The 20,519-nt window shown below is 47.9% G+C and overlaps 1 protein-coding gene across 4 annotated transcripts in view; it reads left to right on the top strand.

Moving 5' to 3' along the window:
- IGDCC4 (immunoglobulin superfamily DCC subclass member 4) overlaps nt 1-20,519 on the top strand; it is a 189,319-nt gene that overhangs the window by 120,609 nt on the left and 48,191 nt on the right. For 2 of the 4 annotated variants that reach the window (XM_043523564.1, XM_043523563.1), the window contains exons 5-11: nt 4,265-4,402; nt 8,472-8,627; nt 9,126-9,536; nt 11,502-11,807; nt 13,688-13,825; nt 15,739-15,909; nt 16,660-16,893. In XM_043523564.1, coding sequence (XP_043379499.1) covers nt 4,265-4,402; nt 8,472-8,627; nt 9,126-9,536; nt 11,502-11,807; nt 13,688-13,825; nt 15,739-15,909; nt 16,660-16,893 — 1,554 coding nt within the window. The remainder of the gene's footprint in view (nt 1-4,264; nt 4,403-8,471; nt 8,628-9,125; nt 9,537-11,501; nt 11,808-13,687; nt 13,826-15,738; nt 15,910-16,659; nt 16,894-20,519) is intronic. The other 2 variants (XM_043523565.1, XM_027824935.3) reach the window with 1 other exon arrangement.

Below are 20,519 nucleotides of genomic sequence, written 5' to 3'. Positions count from 1 at the left end.
CTCAACGGGTAGTGATCAATGGCTCCATGTCTAGTTGGCAGCCGGTGTCAAGTGGAGTGCCCCAGGGGTCGGTCCTGGGGCCGGTTTTGTTCAATATCTTCATAAATGATCTGGAGGATGGTGTGGATTGCACTCTCAGCAAATTTGCGGATGATACTAAACTGGGAGGAGTGGTAGATACGCTGGAGGGGAGGGATAGGATACAGAAGGACCTAGACAAATTGGAGGTTTGGGCCAAAAGAAATCTGATGAAGTTCAATAAGGATAAGTGCAGGGTCCTGCACTTAGGATGGAAGAATCCAATGCACCGCTACAGACTAGGGACCGAATGGCTAGGCAGCAGTTCTGCGGAAAAGGACCTAGGGGTGACAGTGGACGAGAAGCTGGATATGAGTCAGCAGTGTGCCCTTGTTGCCAAGAAGGCCAATGGCATTTTGGGATGTATAAGTAGGGGCATAGCGAGCAGATCGAGGGACGTGATCGTTCCCCTCTATTCGACACTGGTGAGGCCTCATCTGGAGTACTGTGTCCAGTTTTGGGCCCCACACTACAAGAAGGATGTGGATAAATTGGAGAGAGTCCAGCGAAGGGCAACAAAAATGATTAGGGGTCTAGAGCACATGACTTATGAGGAGAGGCTGAGGGAGCTGGGATTGTTTAGTCTGCAGAAGAGAAGAATGAGGGGGGATTTGATAGCTGCTTTCAACTACCTGAAAGGGGGTTCCAAAGAGGATGGCTCTAGACTGTTCTCAATGGTAGCAGATGACAGAACGAGGAGTAATGGTCTCAAGTTGCAATGGGGGAGGTTTAGATTGGATATTAGGAAAAACTTTTTCACTAAGAGGGTGGTGAAACACTGGAATGCGTTACCTAGGGAGGTGGTAGAATCTCCTTCCTTAGAGGTTTTTAAGGTCAGGCTTGACAAAGCCCTGGCTGGGATGATTTAACTGGGACTTGGTCCTGCTTCGAGCAGGGGGTTGGACTAGATGACCTTCTGGGGTCCCTTCCAACCCTGATATTCTATGATTCTATGATTCTATGATTCTAAACTCAGCTGTGTGAGACAATCTGGCCCTGATGCTTGCTGCCACCCAGGAAGACTGAGAAATCCAAGTGGGAATATCCTAACGCTGCATCCCTAGCTTATGTGTTTTGCTCTTCTACCTGCCCCTGAGCTGATGCTCTGTTTCTAATGTCCTGTGTCATGTCTCCATCTGAGAATTAGAATTTCTGTGCTGAAAACAGTTTCCGGCGCAAGGCAGTCAGCAAAGTTGTGACTTTCTGCACCAGTGCCAAAGAACTGGGAACATTAAAGTATTTTACTGACTCAGAGTGAAATTGTTGGGGGAATGTTATGCACTCAGGGGAGCTTCTGCCCCTTATTAGAGAGACAAAGGGGGTGAGGTAAGATCTTTTATTGGACCGATTTCTGTCGGGGAGTGGTCTTTTTCGCCAACAGATGTTGGTCCTATAAAAGATATTACCTCACCTACCTTGTCTCTCTAATATCCTGGGACTGGTACGTATATCTACCCCTTATTCACCATGTAGACAATGCCACAGCTAATCCTTAGAAACACATGCATTGCCATACCAGATAAAATCACTCGTCCAGCAAATCCATTGTTCTACCTCTGGTCGTGACCAAAGTTTGATATTTTGGAGTTACACAACCTTCTCCCTCTACTAATAATACAGCTGTGCAACTGTGCAGTGTTGAACATGTAGGAGAGCTGGAGAGCATGCTGGGTGCATGTGTCTTTCTGCAATTCCTTCCTGTCGCCCCACCTGATCAGTTTACCCCTTAAAGCATAAGATTCAATTCCCCTTATTTTAGCTCACGTTAGGGAGGTGCAGACTCTAACCTCATGCTGTACGTGGCTTTGTTGGCTGGTTTGTTCCTAAAGTGGTGATGCACTTTGCCCTGAAAGTTGTTGCATGGCCCCTTTTCACTGGCAGTCATGGGCGGGTCTGGCTTCTGCATTTTTGTTGCCAGAGGGAAGCTGCTGCAGCTGGATTAGGAGCCAGGAACTCTTCCATTAACCTTACTCCATGGTATATTATTTTTCTTACTTTTCTCCTCCTTTCACCTTGTCCTCTGCTGAAGAAGAAATTGAGGAGGGCAGGGTGGAGATGAAGTAGAGAGAATACTTACCCATCTTTATGAAGTGCTTTGAGATCTGAGGATTAAACATGCTGCATCTAAGAGCTAAGGACTGATATTACTGTATGCATTTTGCAATACACCAGGCTGACAATGAAGCATTCCCTCTTGTATGGACACCAGAAGGCTGTCTGTGCCTCCCAGTGAAAATAACATGCACCTTTTGGTAACTTCAGCAAGCAGGATCTAAAAGAATTACAGCATCCTAGAAGGCACACAATATTCTTTTTCAGGAACGAGAGCTCCTGGAGCAACCTTAAGGGAGGCCGTAATTACTTGTATTGTGCAGCACTGCATATCTCCTACCTGGTGAAGACAACAACAGCATCCTTCAGAAAGCACTGAACCTCTTTCATTAGCTGCAGAGAGAATAGGATTCCTAGTGTCAAAGCTGCTGTCAACTGATAAAAAATTCTCGTTTCAGCAAAGACATTTCCTGTCTCCCTAACCTCTCCTTATAAACTTGGCTGAGAGAGTCAGAAGGTTCACTTCAAACAGAAAAAGACCACTCTTGAGTGTCCGGAAGTTGTTCGATACGTATACACACTGGATATACATATGTCTCCCTATGTGAATACATAAACACTTTGGATTATCTATACATACATCTATACCCTCTGTATGTTGTATGTAATCTATATATTGACTTGTTCTGTGTGCATAAAGATGAAGGTGTGGTGTGCAGAGAACTGATCTCTCAGTGGTTGACTTTAAAACCTAGCAGCTGGTTATCAAAATGTCTGCGATAACCTTTCCATATTCAAAACAAAGAAATTCATCTTTCTGCTTATAGACAGGGTTCAGCTGTTAATGGGTGAAGTAATAAATGTGAACACAAACAAAGGATTTCAAGTATTTTATTCGGCAGCTTCCTAGGAATCTTTAGAAAATCCTTTCCTGACCACAGTTCAGTGCAAAACTTTGCCAGCTTCAACATTGTGGCATTTGGCCCCTCATTTTGTGCAGGCAGCATTTGCAGCTGCGCTCAAAGCCCCTTGAAAATCTGGCCCTTTGTGCTGGTTAAAGGGACGCTGTCAACTAGAGTGAGTCTCAGGCCTGGTCTACACTAGGGCGTTGGATCGATCTAAGATACGCAACTTCAGCTACGAGAATAGTGTAGCTGAAGTCGACGTATCTTAGATTGACTTGGAATCACTTACTTCACGTCCTCACGGTGCGGGATCGACGGCCGCAGCTCCCCCGTCGACTCCACTTCCACCTCTCGCCGTGGTGGCATTCCGGAGTCGATGGCAGAGCGATCAGGGATCGATTTATTGCATCTACACTAGACGCGATAAATCGATCCCTGATAGATTGATCACTACCTGCCAGTTCGGCGGGTAGTGTAGACGTGGCCCCATATTTTACCATTTTAAGTAATTAAATTGAACTTTTGTTCTGAAGACAAAAATAATGGCGATGAGGGCTGGTTACCAGATTTAATGTGACGAGAAATTAGATGGACCTAAGATGTAGTTTCCAGATCAAACTTTGCATTGGAATTCCTCTAAGTATGGGCCCGTTCAGATCTGGGGTTCTGGTTTGGCCAATTGTAGAGGTTCTGAACCACAAAGTGCCTGATCCTTCTATTGGAGCTATGTGGATGGGACCTGGGGTTGGTGCAGAACTTCAGTGGGGCTCCAGGCGTGCATCCACTTTCACTGACATGGATGTGATTGCAGGACTGGGGCAGAAGTCTAGATCAGGTTCTGCACTTTCTCAAAGTCCCACAATGTTTGGCTGTGGGCTTGCAGTTCAGGGCTTGACTTGAACAGAAATGTTGACCTGAAATAGAAACTCATTCCCCTGAAGTCTTACATGTCCATTCCAAACCCAATCACATGGCACTCCTATGGGAGAACCAGGAAGTGAAAGTAACCAGAAACAAAGGTGAAATTGACCAGACCAGTTGAGTGAACTGCAAAAAATGTAACAAACAAACAGTGTAAACAGGGAGGAAGAAAAGTCTGTTTTCTGTGATGGTTTGTTCTTGAAATGGAGGTAAGGAATTTGCTAGTTTTTAATAAAAATGGAATGTGGACAGCACTTCTTTAAAGAGTTTCTTTTGTCCCTCTTTTTTTTTTTTCTGGGTGTATTTAGGTTCCCAACCAGCTGTGACTCGAGATGTTGCTATTGTTGCTGCTCCGGAGAATACCACAGTGGTAGCTGGAGAGAGTGCCGTCATGGAGTGTATGGCCTCTGCAGAGCCCACCCCATTTGTCTCTTGGATACGACAGGGTAAATTAAGATAATTATTCTTTTGATGTTGAGAGGAGTCTATGCACACTGTATTTTTAAAATCTATTAAAAGGGAAAGTGCTGTGGAAGAGAGGGTGCTTTTTAAATTGCTACCCACTGTATGGGGCTATGTACGCGGTGATCTGGAGTGTCCTTTCTGAGCTGGGATTACTCATTGAATCTAAAACCTTACAAAGCATGCAACTTATTTTATAGTTGTTTGATCTGTAAAATATATGAAATTCTGGTTACTGGATGCCTTTTGATCTAAATTAGTCATGGCAGTATTGTATGAGCCAGAGCATTGAAGGTCACCATATAGGGGTCAGGCTGATGACACTTCTTTTGTAATGGTTCAGAAAGGTTAGTGGGAATTTTAACACATCTGCTGTTGCTTTGTAAAAATAACTTTTGTTATCTTGTGGGATTATAAAATATGATAAGGATTCTTTAGTCATTTAAGGGGCCTTGTTTTCAAAAGTAAATCCTCTTATGGTCAAGATAATGAAGGTCTGAGAAAGAGTAAAGATGTCATTAAGTGCCTGTAAACAAGCCAGACTGACTTTCATGTGTCAAGGGCTGATCAGCCTAAATCAGAAGTAGGGCTGGTGTAACCATCACTGAGGTTGTGTCAGATGTTTCCCATGAGCGATTAAACATTGAAACTTGCCATGTGGGTTCTCAGTCCAGAAACCACGTCTCAAAAACATATTGAAATAGTTTTCAAAAATCTGTGTTATGTCATAAGCCTCTTTCCTCGCCCTCAGAACCATTTAATCAACTCAGTCTTTAGCTGTAACTTGCCTACTCCAGTGGCTCTTCGTTAATGGCAATGTTTTTGGATGTGCTAATATTTCCTCCTCCCCCCGCCTCAAAAAAAAAAAAAGCTTGCGGGACTCCGTGTGGGGAATACAAACAGGGAGGATTAATCATTGAGGTAGAGCTGGAATCTTGCATTTCATCCCATGTACTTAAGACATAATTAGCAATACCCATCTTTCCCATGCTAAATAATTTATTCATTGCTACACTGAGAGCGGTGAGTGCCCAGAGTATTTGTAATCAGAGTCAATTAGCACGGGTAGAGTTTGGGTTGTTTTTTTTTATTAAATGAGTGGCGCGTTTTCTTTCAAGCTGTAGTTTTTAAATGTTTGTTCTGTGCCCTCAGGTTTTCGGTCTGGATGTCCTTGGCTTAGCATGGATGAGCTGATTGGGCCTCATCAGTCTTCATGTGGTTATTAAAATAGATTTGGTTCCAAAATTGCAGTAAAAAGAAGGGCTGAGACACTCAGGATGAGTAAAGTCCTGTAACACTGAGGGTTTCAACTGTAGTTACCCGTTGAAACTCTGCCACGGTTGGTATCGACAGTCAGTTCCATCTGGGGTCAGATTTTCAAGTCACTTGTGTTTAGGCATGTGTGCAAAATGTGCATGCAGGTGTGTTCCTGAATTGAACGCCTGGGTACTGAATTGTGGGCCCATCCGCAGACCAGCAGCAAGTGGGAGGGTGTGTAGACGTTGCTAACAGCCGCGTTCCAAATCAACTGTGCTAGGTGAGTGGCCCTTGCTACTCGGAGCAAGTGACCACTCGACCGGGAGGATGCATCTGTGTACCCTCAAGGCAGGAGCTTGTCTCTGTCTCCACATACAGCCTTAACTGAATGCAGCCAGCAGTGGGGTATGGAGCCAGGAAGACGTTTCAGCTTCTGCTCTCCAGGGCAGTGTGTCTGGAGGGTGAGGGGAATGGCAGAGCTTCCAGCTGGTGTGTTCTTCCTTGCTATGTATCGCAGCAAGGATGAGAAGTTACAGAAGTAGCAGGGATGTTAGCAGCAGTACCGTGGTCGAAAGCAACCATGGCTCTTGTGGAGGGGAGAGGAGGCAAACAGCATGGTTCCCCATAGTGCATTGGAAGCTGGTGGGTTATTTTTGAAACCTAAAACAAAGTTCTAAAATAGTAAATCATGCATGAGTGCAAAACCTGAGCCCCCTCGGCCCCGTATAGCTCAGCCTGGCAGCTGGCAGGTTGGATTTACAAACGCCCAGAGAAGCCTCTCCTCCCCCAAGCAAATTCACCCACAATCTGGCCCAAAGTCCCCTTGCATTGCTTAAACCCTGACACAGAGCAGGCTGGAGGAGGCAATGTTTGGGTCGCATAGAGTAAACGTCGCTGGCTCCAGGCCACCGGCTTTCTCTGAGCTCTGTTGGGAGCAAGGAGGAACTATGGTGGCAGCAGGGGCAGGAGCAGTCAGGGTGGCTTGCATGACACTCCACCTAATCCCTGGTTGACAGAGAAGCCAAGCGTTGCTTCAAATTACACCCAGGCCATTTTGACTCCTGGCCAGCCCTGGATCAGGGTCCCCCCCTCCCCCACACTCTCTGTTCTCAGTTCTGAGGAACTGCCAGGCCTCTGACCCAGCATTGCTCCTGGAGCTTTGCAGCAGTGACGTTACAATTAAAGATGTTTTGAGAAGGAACGGAAACCAGGCTTGTGCCCTTTTCTCTTACACACCTTCTGAGGCCCCGAGAAGTCCTCCAGCAAAACCAGGCAAGGCCAAACGCAACTCCCCATGCCTTCAGGGGGAAGCTGAGGTTCCTCATCATCCCCCAGGATTGGGCCCCAAAGCCATTTATCACTTTCTGCAAGAACTCTCTCTCTTTGCTGAAATTTCTCATGCCAGGAGATCTGTAGAGTCCCTGGGTCTACCCTGTTTTCAGAGTGACAGTGCTGTCATGGCGGGATCCTATCCACAGCAAGAAACAGATCAGGAGTCTTCAAATGTAGCTGATTTGACAAAGCTTTGTCGGTTCCAAGTTAAAGGCTCATGTGGAAAATTCAGCCTTTGCTGTTCATGACAGGGTTAGGTTTCAAAACCAGGCCAGTAAATTCCCATGTAATCAAACTGGCTAATATGTTACAGGTCAGTAACCAGAGCAGGTACATAAAAATTTATTAGCGGGTTTGGCAAATTCATTGCATCCTCAGTGTTGTGAGCCAGTTCAGTACAGCTTCCAGGAGCCGGACAGGAAAAAATCTCTTCAGTTAATGGTGACTCAGTGCTCTGGCTCCTTGTAAATGTGGGATTTTTAGCAGACAAATACACGCTGGATTCCATCCCGCAACCTTGTCCAATAGGCATGTAATAAAGCAATTATCTTCTTCACGTATGTCAGCCTTAGATATGGTCTGAATCCAGATACCCCGAAGCGGAGGGGATGTTTGGCTTCAAGTCAGAACTTCTTGGCTATAATGGACTAAACCCGGATCCGAACTTGCAATCAGTTTGGATCAGGATGAGAACGAGTCTGAGTCCATCCCTAGGAGAAACCCAATGGTGAAAATGATAATCACGGGCTGTCTCTTCTTCTCAGCTGCTACCCCTTGCCAGCGCAATATAGGTTCTTCCTGGAGAGAGCTGGTGTGCGCATTAACTATGGGATGAAATGTGCACCACAGCTCTGCCCCTGAAAGATGCCACCCATTGCTAGGCAGCAAAACAACTTTGACTTTCATTGTAGCAGAACACCTGCTCTGCTACAGTTCAGGTTGATCTGAAATTGTTCTGTAGCATCTGAGTGTAGAGTGATAGCATGAGCATTACTGATGTGTTGGGGCTTAGCACAAAGAGGGCGCTGTTAAGGTTGTTTTGTGGGGGTGATATTGGTATATTTCCTGGTTTTCAGAGGTTTACATTAGCTATTCTCCATATCCTGGAAAGACACAAGGCTTGGCTGGCCAACCTTAGCTCTATGTTAATGAAGTTTGGGCATTTAAGTTCGGTGCTGTACAGACATGTAGTAAGAGATTGTCCTTATCTCAAATTGCTTCCCGCCTAAATAATCAAGATGGACAAAGAATGGGTGAGAAAAAAAATGCTATTTATCCCCATTTTACAGATAGGAAACTGAGGCCCAGAGAGACCAAGTGACTTGCTCAAGGCCATGTACAACGGCAGAGCTAGGAATTGAACTTTTCATGATGGTTATTAGTTAAAATCTGGAACCCCTGGTGTCTGACTGGGATCCCTAATGTAGGCTTTACACCCATGGTGTGTGTTTTTGTGCTCCGCAGACGGGAAGCCTATTTCCATGGACGTGATTGTGTTAGGCCGGACCAACCTCCTAATTCCTCAGGCCCAGCCCCATCACTCTGGCGTGTACGTCTGTCGGGCGAACAAACCCCAGACCCGGCAGTTTGTTACAGCTGCGGCTGAGCTCAGCGTCCTCGGTGAGTTGACAGAATAAACATTTCAGATGTGAGCACCACCCCGGATAATTGCTTTCCCCCTAGAATCACATCCAGAGGCCCCCCCAGAAGGGATGCTCACAGCTCCCTCACTGTGTCTAAGAGGGGAACGTAATTAGAAGGAAGCCATCAGGTCCCAATTATTCAGTCCGAGCGTGGAATAGTTCTCAGTGGCATTATTACCACCATTTAATTTTTTTTCCTTTCCGAAGCATTTTTTTTCTTTTTGCAGCATTCCCTTGTGAAAGTATCAGTATCAGCAACTAACTTCCACTCTTATGGAAGCCGCTGGGGAGAACAGCCTAGGAACAGGGAGGGAGTTGATACCGATTTTTTGGGGCTAGTCTCAATTACGCCTCAAGAGTTTGCCTGGCAAACCTACCATGCACCTGGAGCTGTTTCAGACATAATGTGGCCTGGGAGGAAAGGGCTCGCCTTGGCTTTTTCTTTTTGACCTTCCTTTCTCTGCTGTTCTTTCAGCACCTCCCAGCATCTCCCAGTCCCCCGAAACCATTTCCCGCACCCGCGCCAGCACTGCCAGGTTTGTCTGCAAAGCAGAAGGGGAGCCAGCCCCCATCATCCACTGGCTGAAGAACGGAGAGCCCATCCTGTCCAATGGCCGGGTGAAAATTCAGAGCAGTGGCAGCCTGGTGATCAACCAGATCGGGCTGGAGGATGCCGGCTATTACCAGTGTGTGGCGGAGAACAGGCTGGGGATGGCATGTGCCACGGCCAAGCTCTCGGTCATTGTGCGGGAGGGCTTGCCAAGTGCTCCCAAGAAGGTGTCAGCCGTCTCCCTGTCCAGCACCACTGTCTTAGTGTCCTGGGAGCGTCCAGAGTACAACAGCGAGCAGATCATTGGCTTTTCCCTGCATTATCAGAAGGCCCTGGGTAGGTGCTCTCAGTTTGCGTAGTTCGGTTGTCACCACCGTCGTAGAATAGCGGTGATAACACGAATCCACGCGCTGCATGTCCCCTTTGTGGGCTTGTGCTTCCTTCTTTATTTTTTAACTACATCTTGCATGGACAGGAGCGGCTGTTCGCGTGTTATCATGTCAGACAGGGTGTGATCAAACTGGGTGTGCTTAGCCTGAGAGTTCAGGCAGCTGTAGTGTGGTATTTGCAGGGCCTCCTCAGAGAACCTGCCTCTCATACTATTGACTTCTCCCCACTAGGGTCAGAGAAATCTAGTGAGTCAATGGGGTTTCAGAGCACTTTACCCTAGGATTTTTTTGGAAGCTCAGTTTGTATGGCAGAGCTGCACCTCAGCCCCCGCCCCCCCAATGATTGTTAGGGCTGTTGTTATATTACTGGGACAGAGCTAAGGATTTGAAGCCTTAAGACCACCTCTGCCTCTGCTTACCCAATTTTGCACGTGCAATTCATTGCACTTACCAGTTTTGCACATGCATATTGGGCATTTGGGTGCCCATCTCCCCATTCTGTGCATACAGGTGGCCACTTTTGTGATGCAATCAGTTGCATGAACAGACTTGGCCATGCAAAAGTGGAAGCCTGGGATGAAAATTTGACCTTGAGCATCTCTGGGGAATGCATGTTCGAAACAGGCCTTGGTGCATCCCATAGATACAACGAAGAAATAACCATGCTGGGATTCTAATCTGGGATCCCAGCCAGACTAAGTAGTTTCCTACCTTCCAAATCACTGTTCCGTCTTCTGGATAGCTGTGAAAAACTGAAAGAAGAGTAGGTGAACATCTGTAGTGTGCTCATCAGGACACTTCTGAAAAATTTTACCCTTGATGATTTAGGAGCTTAAATCCCATTGATGTAGACACTGCTGAAAACTTTTCCGTTAGTCTTTATTCCCGTATGACACTGCTGTCCTTTTGATTTTATGTACATTTATTATGATTAAGGCTAAGATTTGTCTCTGATATTTTTAATAAAAGTCACGGACAGGTCACGGGCAAAAAAAGAAAAATTCACGGAAGCAGTGACCTGTCCGTGACTCTTACTAAAAATATCCCTGACAAAATGGGGATCTGCGGGTCCCCACACTGCCTGACGTGGGGCAGCTGCGCAGGGCTAGGAACCGCTTGCAGCTCTGGGGGCCCCCACTGCTCGTGGGGGCCAGAAGCTGTTGGGTTCCTCTCCCACTGGCAGCTCCAGGGGTTCCCCGCTGCCCGGGGCAGCCAGGAGCTCAGGGGTTCCCCCACCACCTGTGGTGGATGGAAACTGCAGGGTACTCCACCGCCTGCCGCAGCGGTACCCCACAGCTCCCTGCCCCCACAAGCAGCGGGGAACCCTGCAGCTCCCAACCACCGCAGGCTGAAGTCACGGCGGTCACTGGAAGTCACGGATTCTGTGACTCCCACAACGTCCGTGACTAAAGCGTAGCCTTAATTATGATCAGTGAATGTTCAAAACACCAGAAAGACGCTTGGTGCCGAGGGGCAATGACAGTGACTAAAACGGTCAAAGTTGGGTGCCTAGAGGGTAGGTGTCTACATCTACAATCTGAATCAGGGGTCTGACTTTCAGAGAATTGAGCTGAGAATCTCCCACGTCTGCGGATGTCGGTGGGAAGCAAGAGCTCACGTGAAATCAGGCTGCTTATTTAGGTGCCTTAGTATGGATTTAGGTGCTTAACTTTGGCTAAAACATTCACACGTAGGCATCAAATGTCCCTGCCCGACGAGCTCAGTGTCTAAGTTAAGATTTGCCAGAACATGACGGGGGAGGGTGACAGAGGGAGGACAAGGGGTAAGCCATAATGGTTTCAAAGAGGGAAAGTTACAGTTTGTAGGTCTTGTGGAAGAGCTGATTTTGGACTTGACCAGTGTCTTGCTACCTCCTGGTTGTACTGACGATGGGTCTTTGCCTTGTCTCTAGGAACTGATAATGTAGAATACCAATTTGCTGTCAATAATGATACCACTGAGCTTCAAGTGAAAGACCTGGAACCCAATACCAATTATGTTTTCTACATGGTTGCATACTCCCAGCTAGGAGCCAGTCGGACGTCCTCTTCCATTATCGTGCGGACCCTGGAGGATGGTGCGTTGAGTAGACGTGCACGGGTGTGTCTGAAAGTATTATCCAGCGATCAAGAAATCGTTACGCTTCACAAATGGAGACGTCACAAGACACCCTCCAGAGCATGGTGTCAGCTTGCAGAAATCCAGACGCGCTGCGAAGGTGGCCTGTTGCGACTGGATATTTATTGATGTTTTTTTTTTTCTTCAGAGAGTGGGGAATAGTGATCTGCATGGGCAGCAACAGACATTAGATATTATCCTGCTGTCTTCTGATCCTGGTTCAGTTGACACACAGGCACCATTACTTGAAGTGAATTCAGCCGGTCTGGATTTTTACTTAGGTAACAGTGATTTTGCTCCATGTGGACTTGATCCAAAGCCCACTGAAGCAAACGGAAGGACTCCCATTAACTGGGGTCAGGCCTGCAGTCAAGTCTATTAAAAGATTATATTTTGCATTGATATCACCTTTCATTCCAAGTGTTCCAAAGCGTTTCTTAAACAGTATATACAGAACACTGCCAAAATGCAGCTGCACAGGGGCTGGAGGGCACTGCCAACTAGCCCATAACATGCCGTAGGACAGTGGCATTAAGGGGAAATTTTGGCCACATACCAGGCAAACCCCTTCTGTTATGGGATCTGTAATGTCCATACATGACTTGTAAAGTTTAATCTGAAATTCAGCCACATAGTAAACTGCATGATCTCTGTGTATCTGTGTAATGGGTTACAGTCACTGCTGGGGGCGCCCCCTTGTGGCTGGGTCTGGGGGATTATGTCTCATACAGTCTAGTGCCCCTTTCCAGCAGTCACTCCGTTGCTGAAGTGGCCTCTCCTCCAGTACTTCACAGCACTCGCTCTTCATGACTCAGCCCTCCAGATGGGTCACTTTATAGTCTTCCCCCGCCGCGGTCCCGAAGTCCCTCCGGACCAACTGTCCGTACGCTGTCTCAGTCTTCCGTGCCAATTACCAGTCTGTGCCACTTCCCCAGTGGCTGCTAAGGAAACCTGGGCCCGCCCACTACTCCAGGTTACCACTCAGGGACCCTAGCATCAGCATCCAAGGTCTACACAGTCTCAACTCTTGCTGCTCTGTCCCTGGGTTTCTTCCTGCTTTGCCTTCCACAGGCTTCCCCATACCTCCCCTGGGTGAACCCCTTCCGTCTGGGACAGGATCCCAGGGCATTCACCTCCCCCTGGGTTTCCACCTCTCTTCTGCCCAGAGTGTGACTGTAGACTCTCTTCCTGCAGCTCTCCACTTCCTGGCTTATACAAGCCCAGCCTGCTCCTGCCCAGCTGGTCTTCATCTTCAGTTAGAATTTTTCAATCAATCCTGACTCTCCCCCCAGTGCAGTAGAAGGTTAATTGGCCCCTTCTGAGCCACCGTAATCCCGTCAGGGCTGGCGTGCGGTGAACTCCCTGTCACAATCTGCCTCGGAAGTATGAACAGCTGCCTGGAATACAAATCTGTGGTTCTAGGGAGACTTGTTTTTCAAACCTGATGCTTAGATCCTTGAGCCATCCCCTGTGGCATTAAATCTCTCTGTTTCCATGGCAAAAAACTGAAAGCAGATAGGCCTGTCTAAAGCAAACTCCCAAATCCTTAGTGGAACAGGGAGCATTTCTGAGCGTCCTTAGGATATCTGTGTTTAAATTCTGGAAGCAAACAGGTAATGAAACATTGAAATGCTAGCGGGGCAAAGACAGAAGTGGAAGCTGCTGTGGTCCAACCACAGGCATTAAGTATGTGAGACTCAACACAGAGCATGGAGTGTCAGCATGCCTCCAGCAGTTACGATTGTATGCTCTGCAGGGACAATACTTTCAGGACCGAGGACACCCAAGGTTCACCTGCCCAGAGGAATGGGTCAGCTCGGGCAATCCCAAAGCCAATCCCTGAACCTCTGAAGCCCCTTGGTTCAGACATACATGCTCCCAAGTGGAGCTAATCCCCAGTTGCGCCTCTTGTTGAAGCAACTTGTTGCTCTTGGTTTTGGACTGAGGAGATGTCTCATCTGTTCGTTGCTTTTGCCCCAGTTCCCAGCGCTGCTCCTCAGCTGTCTCTGTCAAGTACAACCCCGGCCGACATCAGAGTGACGTGGCTGCCTCTCCCTCCGGAGCTGAGCAACGGGAAGATAACAAAATATAAAATTGACTACTGCACCCTCAAGGAAGGTGAGGAGGAAATGTGCTCAGTGAGAAGCAGAGATTGGTGCATTCAGTGCGTTATTGCAGTTCTCAGAAATGTATTGTGTGTGTGGTTAATGCTGGCAAAAGATGCCGGGCTGAAAACCTTTAGGACCCAGAGGCCTTTGTTTATCCATATCCATACAGCATAGAGACCAGCCCTGCAGGTGTCCCCATACTGCCCCACTGATGTGCCTCAAACCTCCCCTGAAAGGGTTAGACAGGAATTCACTCCCCAGCGCCCATTCTGTGGCCACCCTCCGCTGAGCTCTGCCATTGCGCATGGGAACTGGACTGAGGATTGCATTTCACCCGGGCCACCAAATAACCACCGGAGGGTAACAACTTCTGGCTGTCACTGGTGTTTTATGTGTTTTGAAAGGGGTTTAATGATTATAGGGGTAGATGGGGAAGTGCATTCGATGAATTGTAATTGTAATAAATCAGATCATTGTGTCAAAATAAAACCGGTATCCTGGCAAGCCCATGTAACCACATTTGCCAGGTTTCGGCTTTATCTGGTCTTATTATATTGTTAGCCAGTACACTAACCCTTCAGTGGGGACATGGGCACTTTCTCATCGGTGCTGGCATCCCAACCCCTAAAGCTTTCCTAGCTTTGCAGCTGGTCACCTCCAGGATGTAAGGAGGGGATTGGGAGTGTGACAGTGTCACATTCCCACGGGTTTGAGCTGTATTTCTGTTCTGCACCGTGACACCTGGTTCTTGGGTTTATTCTCGGTGCCTAAAAGCGGTTGCACCCAACCCAATGAGTCCATGGGAAGCGTTTGAAACGTGTGCACTACGGGGATGATGTGTGGTTGTTTAAGGTGTATCCGCACTGCAGCTGGGAGGTGGGATTCCCAGCGCGGATAGACAGTCCTGCGCTAGCTCAGCTCGAGCTAGTGCGCTAAAAATAGCCGTGTGACTTTTGCAGCACAGCTGTCAGCTCGGGTTAGCCACCTGAGCTCAGGGGATCGGGCGTGCTTGGATTCGGGCGGCCAGCCTGAGCTGCCGCCAGACCTGCAGCTTCCACACGACTGGAGCACACGTTTGTCTACCTGTGCCCGGAAACACACCTCCCAACTGCAGTGTAGACACAGTCTTAATGTTAAAGAACCGGGGCAAAATTCCCACAGGAGCTCAAACAGGGTGAATCGTTTAAACGTGACCTTCACATTAACCATAGGGCCACTGTTTGAATCTCTAGCAAGGCTGATCTTTGCAGTTCCAATGGAAATCTCCCACCAGGCTCTGTTTAAATCTTTAGCTGAACGTACCTTATAACAGAGATGATCTGAGGAGGCAGTGTTCAAATCTGGGTCTGGGTCTGGATTAGATTTAGGCTGGATTTGAAGTGCCGTGAGTCAGGGGTAGGTTCTTGGTTCATATCAGTTAATTCAGGCTAGCATTTGGCTGCAGATTTGATGGCACCAAAATCTCAGTAGGGGCTCTTCTGAGATTTTGGCCCAAGGTATTGAGATGTCCACCATCTAGAAGGGTGGAAATTTCACTCCATCAGCTGTTCTCGTGAGATTTCTGCCAGCTTCACGCTGTCTCACGATTCCTGCTGTATCCAGACTGGAATTGTGTGTGTTCAGTGGGGAGAACAGATCCCTTCCTGTTCTGAATGTGACCCAGAATCGAAGCCGGAAAGGGATTGCTGAATCACGATTCCAGTTTTGGCCCGTCTCTAGTTATAAATCATCATCGCGCTGTTACGTGACAATGTGACATGGAGGGAAGTTTGCCTCTGGGCCGAAGGCCAGCACAGTGCACCATGCAAGTCTCACCTCAGCTTATTTGTAGCCCGGATCTCGCTCTGCTGGCCCTCGGCACAGGGGCGAATTCACTCGGATTGGAATAAAGAAGTCTAACTGGGGTTTCCTTGGCTCTGGCAGATCAGATCTCCTCCACCGAGGTGGCTGCAAATGAGACGCAAATCACCCTTGAGTCGCTCCATCCCAATAAAGTCTACAAAGTGCGCATTGCAGCCAGCACCAGTGCAGGGTATGGGGCCCCATCGGAGTGGACGCAGCACCGTACTCCTGACAAGGACAACCAAACACACGGTAGGGGGCGTGGCGTGCGTGGCATAGCTCCTTTCTCTTCGCTGGGGCTTGGAACAGCACCGCCGTGAGGGTGGGAGGTCAATACCATGATCCCCATTTCACAGATGGGGAAGCTGAGGCAGTTAGACTATATGGCTTACCCAACCTCACATAAGGTTGTGTCTACACTAGGGAATTGTAGCACTAGGTCCCAGGCACACCAGAACCCGTCCCCTAGGTTTCCATTTAGTGTAGGAAACGAGAATGCTTTTCCCTGTCCCTTGCTGCTGGGTGTGTTGGTGATGAGTCCTTCTCCCCACCACCTCCCAGATCTTCCTCAGGCTGCAGGTTATAAGCAAGGGCTGATGAAAAATGAGTGCGGACATGTCTGGAAGTGGGTCGACAAAATTAACATACCAAGATGAACGCAGAGCCAACAGACAGCAGCCGTAAAGGTGGTGCTGTAGCTAACTCAAAATAGGGCAGGTAAACTCCACCCCACCACAGTAGCTCCCAATCACCAGTTCTGCCTGCTAGACTGCACCCCCTTGCTATGTAGATGAACATCAGTTCTGTTATTCTGTGTTTATCTGGTTGGCCCAGGCAGTGACAGAATTGTCACCGCTCCTCTCTGCCACATCAGGGGCATGTCCCCTCACTGGGACAGACCCTGCTTGTCCGTCAGGGGTGGAGAGAAGGAAGCCCCTTAGCAAAGCAAGGAAACACCGAGGAGTTGCTGAAATGTGGGTTTCTTTCCTCTTGTTTTTCTAGTTCCGTTTGCCCCGACAGAGTTAAAGGTCCGAGCGAAAATGGAATCCCTCCTGGTCACTTGGCAACCCCCAGCCAACCACGCCCAGATTTCGGGCTACAAGCTGTACTACCGGGAAGTGGGCACAGAAGAGTCAAGTGACGAAAACCCCTCTGATGGCACGGAAGAGGAGAGCTGGGATGTGGGGCCCATAAAGCTAAAGAAGAAAATGAAGCAGTATGAGTTAACTCGACTAGGTTAGCTGGTTAAGTCTACTTCTTACCAACATGCACTGGCACCGCGGTTCCACCTTGCAGTGCAAGGAGGTCGTGATCAAGAACTTCTAAGAAGGGGCAAAGTTCTTTGGCTGCAAGCCCTTCAGCTTGCATCTTACAGAGTCTGCTGAATGTCCCTGAGGTCTAAAGCTCCTCCCACTGTTAAGTCTTTAGCCAAACTGTTGCAGGGATGAGTGTACTGAGAGTTTAGGGGGCAGAAATTAACCTCTGTCTCTTTCAGGTACTTGTGAGACCACCTGTCAGCGCAGGATCCGAGTGCTAAATTATTTTCATAATAGTAAATATTAAAATGCAGAAACTCCTGAAAGCTAATGTAGTGACAGATTATTCTCTAATCAGTGATTAAATAATATCTGGTGAAGCACAGATTGAAATGGTTGGTGTATCCTACGTTCGTATCTCAAAACTCAGGTCAGAACAATCATCTGTCCCCACCTACATATTTCTAAGAACCTCTCATAGAATCGTAGAAGATTAGGGTTGGAAGGGACCTCAGGAGGTCATCTAATCCAACCCCCTGCTCAAAGCAGGACCAATTCCCAACTAAATCATCCCAGCCAGGGCTATGTCAAGCCGGGCCTTAAAAACTTCTAAGGATGGAGATTCCACCACCTCCCTAGGGAACTATTCCAGTGCTTCACCACCCTCCTAGTGAAAATGTTTTTCCAATATCCAACCTAGACCTCCCCCACTGCAACTTGAGACCATTGCTCCTTGTTCTGTCATCTGCCACCACTGAGAACAGCCAAGCTCCATCCTCTTTGGAACACCGCTTCAGGTAATTGAAGGTTGCTATCAAATTCCCCCTCACTCTTCTCTTCTGCAGTCTAAATAACCCCAGTTCCCACAGCCTCTCCTCGTAAGTCATGTGCTCCAGCCCCCTAATCATTTTAGTTGCCCTCCGCTGAACTCTCTCCAATTTGTCCACATCCTTTCTGTAGTGGAGGGCCCAAAACTGAATGCAATACTCCAGATGTGGCCTTACCAGTTCTGAATAGAGGGGAATAATCACTTCCCTCAGTCTGCTGGCAATGCTCCTACTAATGCAGCCCAATAGGCCATTGGCCTTCTTGGCAACAAGGGCACACTGCTGACTCTCATATCCAGCTTCTCGTCCACTGTAATCCCCAGGTCCTTTTCTGCAGAACTACCACTTAGCCAGTCGGTCCCCAGCCTGTAGCGGTGCATGGGATTCTTCCTTCCTAAGTGCAGGACTCTGCACTTGTCCTTGTTGAACTTCATCAGATTTCTTTTGGCCCAATCCTCCAATTTGTCTAGGTCACTCTGGACCCTATCCCTACCCTCCAGCGTATATACCTCTTCCCCCAGCTTGGTGTCATCTGCAGACTCGCTGAGGGTGCAATCCACGCCATCCTCCTGATCATTAATGAAGATATTGAACAAAACCAGCCCCAGGACCAACCCCTGGGGCACTCCGCTTGATACCAGCTGCCAACTAGACATTGAGCCATTGATCGCTACCCGTTGAGCCTTTCCATCCACCTTATAGTTCATTCATCCAGCCCATAAACTTCTTTAACTTGCTGACAAGAATACTGTGGGAGACCGTATCAAAAGCTTTGCTAAAGTCAAGGTATATCATGTCCACTGCTTTTCCCATGTCCACAGAGGCAGTTATCACATCACAAAAGGCAATCAGGTTGGTCAGGCATGACTTGCCCTTGGTGAATCCACGCTGACTGTTCCTGATCACCTTCCTCTCCTCCAAGTGCTTCAAAATGGATTCCTTGAGGACCTGCTCCAGGGCCTGAGGTGAGGCTGACCAGTCTGTAGTTCCCAGGATCCTCCTTCTTCCTTTTTTTAAAGATGGGCACTATATTTTCCTTTTTCCAATCGGCCGGGACCTCCCCCTATTGCCACGGGTTTTCAAAGATAATGGCCAGTGGCTCTGCAATCACATCAGCCAACTCCCTCAGCACCCTCGGATGCAATAGATCCGGACCCATGGACTTGTGCACATCCAGCTTTTCTAAATAGTCATTAAACTGTTCTTTCACCACTGAGGGCTGCTCACCTCCTCCCCATACTGTGCTGCCCAGTGCAGCAGTCTGGGAGCTGACCTTGTCTGTGAAGACCAAGGCAAAAAAAGCATCGAGTACTTCAGCTTTTTCCACATCCTCTGTCACTAGGTTGCCTCCCCCATTCAGTAAGGGTCCCACACTTTCCCTGACCACATTCTTGTTGCTAACATACCTGTGGAAACCCTTCTTGTTACCCTTCACATGCCTTACTAGCTGCAACTCCAGTTGTGCTTTGGCCTTCCTGATTATACCCCTGCATGCTCGAGCAATATCTTTATACTCCTCCCGATTCATCTGACCAAGTTTCTACTTCTTGTAAGATTCCTTTTTGTGTTTAAGTTCACTGACGATTTCTCTGTTAAGCTAAGGTGGTGGCCTGCCGTACTTGCTATTCTTTCTGCACATTGGGATGGTTTGTTCCTGCACCCTCAATAAGGCTTCTTTAAAATACAGCCAGCTCTCCTGGACTCCTTTCCCCCTCATTAGCCTCCCAGGGGATCCTTCCCCTCAGTTCCCTGAGGGAGTCAAAGTCTGCTTTTCTAAAGTCCAGGGTCTGTATTCTGCTGCTCTCCTTTCTTTCTTTTGTCAGGATCCTGAACACGACCATCTCATGGTCACTGCTGCCTAGGTTGCCACCCACTTCTACTTCCCCTACCAATTCTTCCCTGTTTGTGAGCAGCAGGTCAAGAGGAGCACGGCCCCTAGTTGGTTCCTCCAGCACTTGCACCAGGAAGTTGTCCCCAACACTCTCCAAAAACTTCCTGGATTGTCTGTGCACTGCTGTTTTGCTCTCCCAGCAGATGTCAGGGTGGTTGATGTCCCCCATGAGAACCAGGGCCTGTGATCTGGAAACTTCTGTTAGTTGTCCGAAGAAAGCCTCGTCTACCTCCCCGTCCTGGTCTGGTCGTCTATAGCACATGCCCACCATGACATCACCCTTGTTGCTTTCGCGTCTAAACTTAACCCAAAGGCTCTCAACAGGCTTTTCTCCAGTTTCATACTGGAGCTCTGAGCAATCATACTGCTCTCTTACATACAGTGTATGTAAGATGCATCTCTAATGCAGCCAAGTGTGTTTGTTACTTAAGGTTAAAAAGCACATGAGATGTCTGCTCCAGATTAAAATACAGCCATGAGTTAATCCTCACAACACTGCTCTCAGGTTGGTATTGTTTTCCCCATTTTACAGAGGAGAAAAATTGAGGCAAAAAGGTTCAGAGCTGGTGGTCAGAGAATGAGTCTGAGTCACAGCTGGGATAATAAGCCGCAATCAGATCTGAAGGACAACTTTAGCTAACAAGGTGCTTGTAACCATTTACTACAATAGACTATCTGTATAGTATCTGACTAGAGTAATTAGTTAATTAACCAACTGATAAGAAATCCGACATGCCACGAGTACTCTTGAAATAGGACTCTCCTACTTAGACGGTTTCCCTTCTCTGCCCCATGGCTCACCCTTGTAATTGTCGCATTCTGTAACTAGTTGGTTAATTACTAGACTCAGAGGTACAATATATAGGGCTCTATGGGACTGATCTTCAG

Source organism: Chelonia mydas, chromosome 10 (assembly GCF_015237465.2).
Source record: "Chelonia mydas isolate rCheMyd1 chromosome 10, rCheMyd1.pri.v2, whole genome shotgun sequence".
NCBI lineage: Eukaryota > Metazoa > Chordata > Testudines > Cheloniidae > Chelonia > Chelonia mydas.
This window is presented reverse-complemented; position numbering and strand designations above follow the sequence as displayed.